The sequence below is a fragment of the Podarcis filfolensis genome (assembly GCF_964270895.1).
Source record: "Podarcis filfolensis genome assembly, chromosome: 4".
NCBI classification, from domain to species: domain Eukaryota; kingdom Metazoa; phylum Chordata; class Lepidosauria; order Squamata; family Lacertidae; genus Podarcis; species Podarcis filfolensis.
This window is the reverse complement of record NC_139607.1, coordinates 22208011-22220894: the sequence shown is the minus strand read 5'-3', so window position 1 is coordinate 22220894 and position 12884 is coordinate 22208011. Positions and strand designations below refer to the sequence as shown.

Genomic DNA, 12884 nt, shown 5'->3' with positions numbered 1-12884 from the left:
ACAACGTGAGTTCCATTGTTCTCTGCAAGGTTCTCTCCAGAAACATTAGAGTGGGTAAAAAAAACCAACCACTTGCAGCTTAGAAGCAACAAGGTGGAGCACCTCCCCATATGGAGCAGTTAAGTGCCCTTCCACGTCAAGAGGAATAATAATAATAATAATAATAATAATAATAATAATAATAATAATAAAAATAATAAAAATTTATTATTTATTATTTATACCCCGCCCATCTGGCTGGGTTTCTCCAGCCACTCTGGGCGGCTTCCAACAAAACACTAAAATACAATAACCTATTAAACATTAAAAGTTTCCCTAAACAGGGCTGCCTTTAGATGTCTTCTAAAAGTTTGGTAGTTATTTTTCTCTTTGACATCTGGTGGGAGGGCGTTCCACAGGGCGGGTGCCACTACCGAGAAGGCCCTCTGTCTGGTTCCCTGTAACTTGGCTTCTCGTAGCGAGGGAACCGCCAGAAGGCCCTTGGCACTGGACCTCAGTGTCCGGGTAGAACAATGGGGGTAGAGACGCTCCTTCAGATATACTGGACCGAGGCCTTTTAGGGCTTTAAAGGTCAGCGCCAACACTAGGGGATTTACAGCCGAGTCCTTTTGTAATTTCTCTTTTCTTCTTTTGTATATTGAAACCAGTACAATACTGTACGTGGCCAAGAGAAGAAAAGAGAAGGGGAGGGGAGACCAAATGGGACTGCTGCAGGAAAAGGAGAGAAGGAAGAAGCCAGCTTGCCTTGCCCCAAACTTTTTGCTTAAACCTTATCTATTGCATGCTGGGAAGGACTGATCTGAAGACATGAAGAGTCTAGTGTCTTAAAAAAAAATCAGCAAAGATTAGGCCCTGCCTCTTGGTCCAGAGGAAGGCCCTCCTAGTTCATACATAATGACCTAGTTCATACATAATGCGAAACCAAGCCATGGCTTAGCATGAAGGTGCAAATGTGCAGCTTCCCAGGGAGATCGTGTTCACTTTCCTTAGCCTCCCATCCTACTGCAATGCTGCAGCAAGTAAAGCCATGGTTTGGTTCAGCATTATGTTCAAACTGGGCTCATGATTTATCTTTCTCCACACAAAACTGGTAGCCAAGGTTTGTTCTATGTCTTGCTGCTCATGGTCTTTCTGGGGGAGATAAGCCATGAGCCTGGGTTCAGATGTAATGATGAGCCAAACCATGGCTTAGCTTACAGCAACGTGGCAGCAGGAAGACTGGCGTAGAAGCAAAGTGATCAAAATCTTGACTCTAGGAACCCACAAATTTGCTTGTTTATGCTAGTTTGGCTTAGTGTTGCATTCAAAATGGGCTTTTATCACAACATACAGTGTGAAAGAACAGCATAAAATCTGGCCTGCCCTTACATAAAATAGCAAGTTAGAATAGAAAGGTCACCCAAATGGGCTGTGAAAATTCGTCAGCAGGAATTTTCAGTTCTCAGACATTTCCAGGCAAAAAACACACAAACACACACTTTCTCCATTGTGCCATATTCTAGCCTTAAGCCTGTTGAATAATATGAAGTGTTAGCACACAGCTCAGAGACTGACCACTTGTGCATCTTTCTTGGAGTGCATACTTACCTTGTTTTCAATGACGTCAGTTTCAAAATCTTCTAAAAAAAATGCTACTGCAGTGTTACCAAATCTAACATCAGGCCTTACATCAGGTATGTGCCTTTAGCCACTGGTCTTCACCAAACAGCAAGAATTCCAGTGTTTGAAACAGAATAACTTGGTGTATGGACTGCTTTTATTATGTGGCAATAATTCAGTAATAATTTTTAGAGAGTTCTGATAGTAATTTCCCGTTTTTATTACCATCATATTGCTAAGAATCATCTTATCATCATTATGAAGTGTGTGCAAATAAATAAGGATTTCAGCTTCTAGTTTTGGGGCAAATAACAATAAAACAATAACAATAAAATCTTGACTGCTTGTGAAAAGAGAACAATGGCTTACCAAGAATGTAGACCCTTGACATGAAGCTATAACCGAGTGAGTTGTTTCCCCCAGCTGGATTGATAGCTCCCAGTTGTTAGCATCAGGTGGAACAATAGAAACCCTAAAGCAACAGAAAGATGAATAAGAGTACTTTAAACATCCTCAACCCATGTTTCATCACTGGCTCTCTCCATGGTTTTTATCACAAGATTTTAAAAAAAAATAACTATGACTTGGATCATATACTATATGCATATAAATTTTTCAGATGCTTTGGTTTATTTATTCCGCCTCTCCCATAAGGCAGCTTACAACACCTAGCAAAACAATATTGTAAAAATATCCCATAGACACAAAACAACCCCCAAAATTTTTGCAGCCGACTTCCAAACATGTTATTTTCCTGACGCAGACAGGTCTCTGCACTCTACACATGGCTTCCTGGCAATATAGCTTGCTTTTAGTAACAGCCTTTTACAAATGTTAGAACCATGACATTTCAGGTTACAACTTTGGAGGGAGTCATGTAGCTGAACTATGATGAAAATTTGATTTATAGCCACATGTAACCTTAGCTGCAAGAGCATCATAAGGAAAGGCATAAGTGATAGAGCACATGCTTTGCATCCATAATAATACTAGATCACCAGTTTGAAGTATTTCAGGTAGCAAGATCTCTGCTCAGATCTTGAAAATGTTTTAACAGTCAAGGAAGGACATTATTTAAAAAACCAGCCCTTCTTTATTCATCACTGATGCCATCACTAGAAGACTTAACTGACAGCATAAAGAGACAAATGAAGCTCTCAATGAAAGTTTAAGAATCGTCATATGAAAGATGATTTTGTACTGACCTGCTGTAGATACTTTAGGTATGTTTTAATCTTGTTAGCTGTTGAGCATACCCATGGAAAGGGATCTAATAAATAAACCCGCTAAGTAATTACAAAAATATTGAGTATTAGTTCCTGCTTGTGGACTTCCCATAGACCTTTGGCTGGCCACTGTGAGAACAGAATGCTGGACTAAATGGGCCTTTGGCCTGATCCAGCAATGCTGATATTTTAGCATTAAGATGGGTTTAATTTTTTTTTAAAAAAAACAATCTTAAACTGACTGAGGATTTGTATGAAAACACTAGTTTTAAGATAAAGTGGAATTCCAATTTTACCAGGTAAGGAGGTGGGAAATCACTTTCAAAGGCCTTTGTTTCTTGTTTATTTATTTGTTGCAGGTTTGTAACATATCCAGCCCCACTAACTATATCCGATGGAGGAAATAGCTTAGAGAGTAAATGAAACTGCAGACTTCAGGGGACAGAATCGAACTCTGAATAAATTCTTAGAGCGTACAACACCAAGTAAGATGAAGCCAACTAGTGAGGTGCAGCCCACAATACAAATCAGGAATATCGCAAGCTGTCAAAGAGAAAGTTTTAGACAGTTGCTGGTCTCCCAATGCAACCTTTACACATTTCAAGAACTCCCTGTAGAAATGCACAGACTAAGCAGTTTGTCCTTTCACACTGTCCTTAAGCTGCATTCTGTCGTGATGTTCCAGACATTTGACAACAATAGTTAGGCTCTGCCAGCTGCTTACTGCGCTAATCATAATTTCACATTGTTACCCTGTGCTCTCTCCCATCCTTTTCATTTGGCTACCTGTTCATTATCATAATTGGGCCACTTTTCTCCTTGAGTTCTTCCCCTGTGATTGTATGCCCCTGTTATCACTCAACATATGCTTAGTGATTTGATTATGACAGAAGCCTATTGGTTTCCTGCTCTCAACATATACTTCAAATAATCCTAGAGAGTACACTTCTATTCTTAATTACTTTTGTAGAAAAAAGGAAGAAAGTTATTCTCAGGATTCTTAGGGAATAAGGAAAAAATGGTATCAGGATAAACCTGCCCACAAGTATCTCACACAAGTTAAATGGCAGGTTGAGCACCTTATGAGTGATATCTTACCAAGACCAGAATGGACCAGAACGATCAGTTTGTGATCTCCTCTGAAATACCAAATCATATGTACAAAAGGCCATTCTAAAATTAAAGCATGTAGAATCTACCTTTTGGGGAATGCAGCAGTGAAGATAGAGCCTATAGCTCAGTGGTACATTTCAAGCTCTGTGTGTAGGCATTTCCAGCTTCAAGTCACGTGATCTCCAGCTTATGTCAGGTGGCAGGAATGAGTCTTTGGAGGGCCACTACTCGTCAGAGCAGGTAATATTGGGTGAGAAGGAGTCATTTGTGAAGACTCCTGTGTCCTTCTGAAGATTCCTCAATGTCTATCACAGCAAGCTTATGAAAAAAGTGTGTGTATTTGACCAACAGAGAGAGTAGAATGCATTTTAAGAGCCATGGCAGTGTTGCCTAATCAATAACATATTTATTTACTTTTTGACTGTGTTCTCTTCTGTTGCATGAATTCTGATGCAAATTAATAATACTGAGATGGAGGGAAGGACCAGCAATTTTGAGTTTCTACAAGCCATCGATCAAATATTTATTATTATTTCACAAAGACTGGGTTCTTTAGCACTATTAGATTATGAGACAACAAAAGAATGCTTTTCTTCACCCTCAACCACCTTTTGTTTAAACAGCGAAAGCTTGAAGGAATGTCTACTCAGACCAAAGTTTATGCAACTTTTTTCGCTTCCACTCTTGTTTACTAGCACGCTGAAATAGCATCTGCTCAAAGAGTGTTTTGTGCAACTTAGTGCTGACATCAACAGATTAATCTGCATCCTTATTTTTTATGAAGCACAGTTCACTAGGTATACATTTTGTATTGGGTCTGCCACCAGCCTCTCATGTTTCCAGTGCTTTGTGTGTTTTTACAATTCTAGCATTAGTTTATGACAGTTGCATTTTTCATTTTCTTATTACCAGAGTTCTGGTTCACTACACTTACTACAATATGTGTAGTATTAGAAGAACAACCTTTCCGCTGCTGGAAAAAGACACAACCCCAGCCATAGCTACTACGTCACATGGCAGATGTTGAATGATTCATATAACAACTTGCCAAATCATTGTGAACTGTTAATCAGGCAATGGAGCTGAGCAACAAGGAGCAACAACATGGACATGCCAATGAAATCAGTCAGTTGCCCATTCAAAGCATTTGCAACTCTTGCTCACCTAGATAGAGCTACCATGGTAGCATCAAAATCCACGTTTCCCTGATAGCTTCTGGAGTTGGTTTAGTTTGGAGAAGCCATATACTTATGATCTCATTTAAAATCATCACTAATTTTCTGATTACTGATTCATTTTCATTGTCAATAGAACTTTCACAAATGATTCCTGAATGAATTTTGGGTAGATATAAGCCGGTTTTCTCACCTGGTTACCATTTATGCCTATCACTAACAGAACCCCCTAAAAATTTTGATAGCTAGCACAACACTGCTAAAGAAAGAAAATATGCAGAGTCAAATTGTTGGGTGTTGGCTTTTTTATTACTTATATGCATCCTCTTTTTAAAAATATTTTCTTTCATAGTGGATTCCGAAATCAGAAGAATAACTACAATTAAAACTAAAATATCCTAAATATCACACACAACAACGTAAAAAAAATCCCTGTCAACTACTTGCAGGGTTTTAAACCAGAACCCAGTGCCCTGTGTAACAGGTGACAGTAAAAGTCAGAATATTCTAATAGTGGTGGGAGGAAGAATTGAGAGTCTTCAATTTTAGGACAAATACCATATTTTTTGCTCTAGAAGACTCACTATTTCCCTCCTAAAAAGTAAAGGGAAATGTGTGTGCGTCTTATGGAGCGAATGCAGGCTGCGCAGCTATCACAGAAGCCAGAATAGCAAGAGGGATTGCTGCTTTCACTGCGCAGTGATCCCTCTTGCTGTTCTTGCTGTTCTGAGATTCAAAAATTTTTTCCCTTGTTTTCCTTCTCCAAAAACTAGGTGCGTCTTGTGGTCTCGTGCGTCTTATAGAGTGAAAAATACGGTAGTTTGACAGAATCTGGGCTTACAGTGGAAAAGTTGGTCTGATGGTGGACTCATTCCCCTTGTGAGACAAAAAGGGACAGCTGCAGTTATAGCATAAAATGGAAAATGGTAGAAAGGTGTTGGGCTTTGATCAAAGAAGCTGTAAAACATTTTCCAATACTACTGCTATTAAAAGAAAAAGGTCATCCTGACAGTGGGATAACGCCCATTTTCTGAAACACTAAGTTCGTCACTTAAAATCCAGAAGTGGAGCAAAAGTCAGGTGTAGACACAGCTTTAGGTGCAAAGAGAGGAAGACACCACTGGGATTTATCAAAGGCGGGGGGAAACCATGCAAAATATTAGCTGGAATAGGCATAGCTTGGAACTTATAGGCACAAAGGACTACAATATGCTGCTACTTCCATTCTTGCCTCTCTGCCAAATAGTTTGGTTGTTTCTATATGAAGCATCAGCGTTCACAGCTTGTATTTTCCTTGCTGCAATGGATTCTCAGCTAGAGAACCTACAGAACATCAGAAAAACAGGATGCCTAGAAAGGAGATGGACATCACCCGTAGTTAAACTAAACTATATAAAAACCCAAAGCAGCAATGTAAAGTTTCATTCATATAATCTAGAATAAATAGCTGCTCTACTCAGGCTTAGATTGTCAGCGGCCAATCAGCATGTAGGAGCTCAATATCCAGTTTGCTACAAAGGGGCGCTCCCCCCACCTCTATTTGCAACTGCTGCAGATGATGTAATGGGATATGAATTAATGTCACAAAGGGTTATGAAAATAAAAGTATAGATTTATTTAATAAAATTCAAACGATCAGGTGTATGGAGCTTAAGGTGGGGGAACCTACATTAAAGTGTAATTTGTCTTCAGACTCTCAGGTAAGAATCTGAGCAACCCCAACATTGCAAAACTATGTTACATGACACACCGCAAATACATGCGGCTATTTTTTCCTGTTGCACAATTATGTATTTCAGCAGCTAAATAAAAGTGATATATTGACTTAAAACAATATTAATGGTCAAAGAATAATTAAGAAATCCTTCATCATAACTTTCTCAGCGGGAGGCCTATAAACGATCAAGAATAATGTGCTGTATTCTTTAGGCACTGAGGTCAATTCCTGCATACAAATCTTTATAGCAGAAGTGGGGGGAAGAAAAAAAACCCTTCAGAAAGTGGGCCATTCATCTGAACCAAGTTCAGAGAATTTCCAGCACTGTGAAAAGATATGTTATGCAAGCACATAGATGTATTCAGTGGGGGTAGGCTGAACCAGCTACATGGAGACTACAAAGCAGCCCTCCCATGGCTCATGAATAAGTCGAGGAAATGATCAGAAAAAAATAGAGAGATGTTTAGACAGATGGCCCACTTAAAATGCCTGGGACAGGGCATAAGCAATTTTAATGAAACTTTAGATCTAGCATAGAAATTGTGGTTTTCTTCCAAAAGGAAGGAGGGGTGGGGTGGGGAGGGGGAGGAAATCAAGAAAGGCAAATAGAAATTTAACAGTTCACACAACAGTCCATTTTATGGCATAAAAAGACAAAGCATTTTTCAGCATTGTTTGTTGAATGAGTTCATAATAAAGAAGGATCCTTCATCGTGCCTTCGGTTATCAAGAGGAATATAAAAGCATGCAATAGATAGATTAAAGGAATTTTAAACAGAAGCCGACTGCCAAACAAAACAAAAATCGTAGCTTTTACCACTCCAGTGCTTTCAACATTTTCCAGCATAAAGATTCTCAACAGCACACACAAAAAAGATAAAAGCAGGGCTTTCATATTTTTGAGAACTAAAATATGGAAAATATTCTACTCACTTATTTATCATATATAAATACATGCAGGCACACCCAATATGCTCCTCACTCTTACAGAAAATACACTAAGTATATCTGTACGTTAAAAAAGAAAATTAGATTGCAACATATTTAATTGACTAAACCATGGAGCACACCATCCAAGGTTTGCTACCTCAGATTACCTTTACAAAGCCACTACTCAACAGGATTTGTAGAATGAGTTTTTAAAGATGCTTTTATATAAAACTAACTAAATTTCTGCCCATATAAAAGGCAGTCTTTGATTTTTTGATGCAGAAGTCAATGGGAACTGGAGGACAGGGGGGTGATTTCTCACTGTTTTTTCTCTCTCTTTAAACCAAGAAAGCCAAATCCTCCTCAGGATAGTAAGGGGCACTAAAACTGGAAGAACATGGTCAAATAACAACTGTCCAGAAATTGACTTAATAATACGGAATGGTGCACACTTTTGTAGGAAATGCAAATTCCTTCACGCCAAACATTCATGTGACATAAATGAATCTGCATTTACCACAAGAAGTATGCACCTATGGTTCCAGACTTCAGGTCAAAATATATATTTTTTAATGTCCAAATCTGTGTCAGTGCCCATTTGAGGTTGGTTTGCAAGCAACCATTTGTACTAACTATGGTTTGCAGCAAACTAAATTTACAAGCACTAATAAACAGTTATGGCCATTGCTCTATGGAGAAATATGCCATTATTTACATAATGACCATGTCAATACAGTGGTACCTTGGTTGTCGAACTTAATCCATTCCAGGAGTCCATTCGACTCCTGGAATCATTCAAAAACCAAGGCGCAGCTTCCGATTGGCTGCAGGAGCTTCCTGTACTCAATCGGAAGCCGTGTCGGATGTTCGGCTTCTGAAAAACATTCACAAACAGGAACACTCACTTCCAGGTTTGCAGTGTTTGGGAGTCAAGCCGTTCAAGGTACCACTGTACATAAATGGTTGTATTCAGACTTATGCTCAGAAGAGCAGGAAAAAACAAAGGGGGTGGATTTTGCCAATTCCTCCTTTTCCCTGTAGCTCCCGGGAAACCCCCTTCGGGGGGGGGGGGTGCAGAGCCATGAGAAGTGGTACAGGGGTCTGCTCCAGAAGGAGGTCTCTGCTGGATCTCAGTTGCTTACATAAATGGAAAGAACTATTCCATTCACAGAAGTGGGAGTCAGGGTGCAACCTGTGTGCTTCACAAAGGAATTAAGTTTTGGGAAAGATAGTCCTTGTTTCAAGAAGCTTTCAAGCTAGACTTTAAAAAGAAATAGAAGGACAAAAGGAAGATAGGATGGGGTGAAGAACAGGAAATTATTGATATTAATGGGGAATATGAACAATGACTTGCTTACTTCAGCCAAGTCTATCTGAATTTACAAAGATGTAAAAAACCTATGCCTTGGGTCATAAGTGAAAGCCTATACAGTCTTAAAAATAAGTATGTTTGAAACTATTTTCCTTTTTTTCCATTTGCACAAAGTTAGGCAAAATATATTTTTTTCCAGGATAAAGTAAGCACTGTAAGGCTTGGAGGCTCTGTTCTACTGGAATAAGTTTCAGTAGTTCATACCAAAGATATACTGAAATCTTTCATATTATATGCTGAATTTCAAAGTGCTTTGGACCAAATCCTTAGCCTGCACACAACTGCATCATTAAACTTAACTGGCTGCACCCAGTGATAAAGCTCTGGCGGCACAAGGGGTTTTCCATACGTCCAACAGAACTTCCTGCCCAGTCCCTTCCAGCTTCCTGCACAATCAAGTTTTGGAGGGTTGAGGGACCCTCTGGAACAGATCTCTGTACCAAGATTTCTTGGTACAGAGAAGAGGAAACAAAAGCCCCATTTCACCAGCAGAAGCCCACTGGTGTATCATTAGATACAATCAAAGTGGTACCTCGGGTTCCAGACACTTCAGGTTACAGACTCCGCTAACCCAGAAATAGTACCTTGGGTTAAGAACTTTGTTTCAGGATAAGAACGGACCTCCAGAACGAATTAAGTTCTTAACCCAAGGTACCACTGTATTATAAATTTATACAAATTATACATTATTAAATCAGGACTATCGTAAATGTAGGCATTTTGTATAATGAAATCTCAGCATCAATTGTATTACAGTGGTACCTCAGGTTAAGAACTTATTTCGTTCCGGGGGTCCGTTCTTAACCTGAAACTGTTCTTAACCTGAAGCACCACTTAAGCTAATGGGGCCTCCTGCTGCTGCCATGCCGCCGGAGCACAATTTCTGTTCTCATCCTGAAGCAAAGTTCTTAACCCGAGGTACTATTTCTGGCTTAGCGGAGTCTGTAACCTGAAGCATATGCAACCCGAGGTACCACTGTATTATATTTAAAACATATATAGTACCCATAAGTAACACTGGTCGCACACAAGCACGTTTAACTGATATAGAGTGCCACAGGGCTTAAATCAGGCATTCCCTACTCCCTAAGCCAGGCAAAATCCGTTTCGGGGGCCTAATCCGGCCTGCTGGTTGGTTTTATCCGGCCCCTATGGCGGTTTATTACCTGGGATGATGAAGAAGAAGAGTTTGGATTTGATATCCCTAAGGAGTCTCAAAGCGGCTAACAATCTCCTTTCCCTTCCTCCCCCACAACAAACACTCTGTGAGGTGAGTGAGGCTGAGAGACTTCAGAGAAGTGTGACTGGCCCAAGGTCACCCAGCAGCTGCATGTGGAGGCGCAGGGAATCAAACCCGGTTCACCAGATTACGAGTCCACTGCTCTCAACCACTACACCACACTGGCTCTCACACTGGGACACACTGGGATAAAATCCTAAAAAAACCTCAACAACTTCAATTCTAAAAGCAGCTCAACAACTTTGGTCGGCCCTCACGGCCCTTCACTTCATCAAATCTGGCCCTCTTTGAGAAAAGTTTGAACACCACTGCCCTAAGCCATATAGGTGAGATGAAGGAAGCACATGCAATTCTCAAGTAGGAAGTTCCAGTTCTGTAGCATTGCCTGCTATTTCGCTCCAAGGTCTCTGGCATTGTTCAAGCTCTATCTACTTCCCTGTACTCTGCCTCATTTACCTCAAATTTCCTTGGCCCCCAATGCTCAGGACTGGACAGAGAAGGGGAAGACCTTTTTCCTCAAACTGCTTTCTGAGGGAACCTGAATTTCCTTCAGGAGAAGAGCAGCAGCAGGGACAATCTTTTTTCACAAGATGGCATGTTGCCCTGCATTATGCAGTCAGGAGGAGGAGTTGAGTGTATTCTAGGGCCAACCCTCAGCTAATGGAGAGTGATGATGGGAGAGTTCTATGGGTGTTCCCTCCACAGGCATATTGATGGGGAGTGTATGTTACTCCAAGGTAGAAGTTTGGAAATTACTGCTTTAGACAAAAGAGCAATTTTCAAAATCTTCTAATAGAGCAAATATTAATGAACTGCATAAGTGAACATTCATGTGAAATAAAGAGGGGGGGCATTCATCTTTTTTCAGATAAAGAAAAGCTTTGCACTGGGGTTAATTGTTTGTAACAAATCTACATCCCATCAAGTCACTCTGAGTAATTGGGGAGGCTGCTGGAGCCCTGTCTTCTCTCACAGTAGATTATATTCTCAGAGGGGAAAATTGGTAGTTTTTTGGTTGTTGTTTTTTTTAAAAAAAAAGAACACCCCAATACAACATTAGCTATACTCAGCATGTGTAATTAGACCCATTTAAGTCCCTCCAAAAGAGCCCAGGCTTGCACTGATGAATGACTTCCTCAATGGTAGTCCAGGATCAAGTTAGTATTTTAAATTAATTGCTAAGGATTTATTAATATTATGAAACTACTTTAAATTTGATTTTAATTGTTTTGTTATTATTTAATTTCGTGAACCACCCTGAGGGTCCGTTTTGGCTTTGTGCTGGGACAAGAAATATATATATGTATTGTATATATATTGTATATATGGCTGACAGAAATAAACATTACTTTTTATAAAATAGACAAGAAACCAATGAGCAGGAGAAAAAGCAGGATGCCAGGGATTGATTAATAAGAGGCACTGTGGTGCAGAGGACATTTTCAATGCATCTGGATCAGGCTAAAATGTGATTTAAAGACTATGGATCAAAAAGTCAGGACTGCATCCCCTTCACACACACAAGCTTAGCTTGGACTGATACACAACAAAAGACAACGAAAAGAAACAAGGGCTACCCCTACCATTACCTTAACGAGGGGGGACTGGATCATTAATTATACCCCATTTTATCACACGTAGCCTTGCCATACCATCAGATGCATGCTCAGTAGTAACAGTTCTAGAAAGAGAGCTTCTGAAAGGATTTTGAGATGCATTCTCAACAAGGAAAACCAAGGAACACCAACAAGATCAGCACATCCCAAACTGGATGCAAGTTCTTGCTAAAAACTCAGCACTCCATTCTGGTATTTTCAAATTTATCTCCCCCCTCCACTCCCCTTCCCTTCCCTTCCCTTATGTGACTTGTCTTTCTTTTCGTTGGAAAGCTTGGGTCTTACTTTCATACACGGAAAGTACCTGCCACGTACAAAACTGTAACTGAGCTGAACTGCTTCAGGAGACAGTGTCAGTCTGAAAAGCAGTATATGTGTCCACAGGCACCTGCAGAAAGTAACTGGCAGAACAACAGCTGAGTTGAGATCATCCTTGACAGAAAGAATCTCTGTGTGTAAGCATTTACAGACAAACACACATAAAGATGGGTGCTTGCTTAGTTCTGTATTTAGCTATACGCTTAAAGCTAAAATTAAGTTTGCAAAGTCTCCAGGCGATAGGTAATAACACCGGGATGACCTGCCTTGGTTTGTTTGTTTTTAAGGGGTATGCATGGATTTAGTCATGTGCCTCTTTAATTAATATGGACGACTGTCCTGAACATAAGTTTTACCTAAAGGTCTCTTTCTATACTGGCGTATCACCTTTCAGACCAATAGCTTGTTCAGTTAGAACAGGTTAGATAAAAATGTAGTATGCTCTCGGGAGGAGTTCTCAGGAGGATAGGAGTAACAGTAAATTAACTGTTACCATATGTTTGACTCTTCTGGGCCAAATTCAGTCATAAACCCTTGCCAAACCACATTTTGGCAGACAGTCACCTAAAGTAGCTTTC

General features: G+C 39.9%; 1 protein-coding gene across 1 annotated transcript in view; it reads right to left on the bottom strand.

Annotated features, from left to right (window-relative positions):
• Positions 1 to 12884, bottom strand: part of PCCA (propionyl-CoA carboxylase subunit alpha) — a 223243-nt gene that overhangs the window by 81954 nt on the left and 128405 nt on the right. Inside the window, exon 19 of the mRNA XM_083610671.1 lies at positions 1969 to 2071. Coding sequence (XP_083466797.1) covers positions 1969 to 2071 — 103 coding nt within the window. The remainder of the gene's footprint in view (positions 1 to 1968; positions 2072 to 12884) is intronic.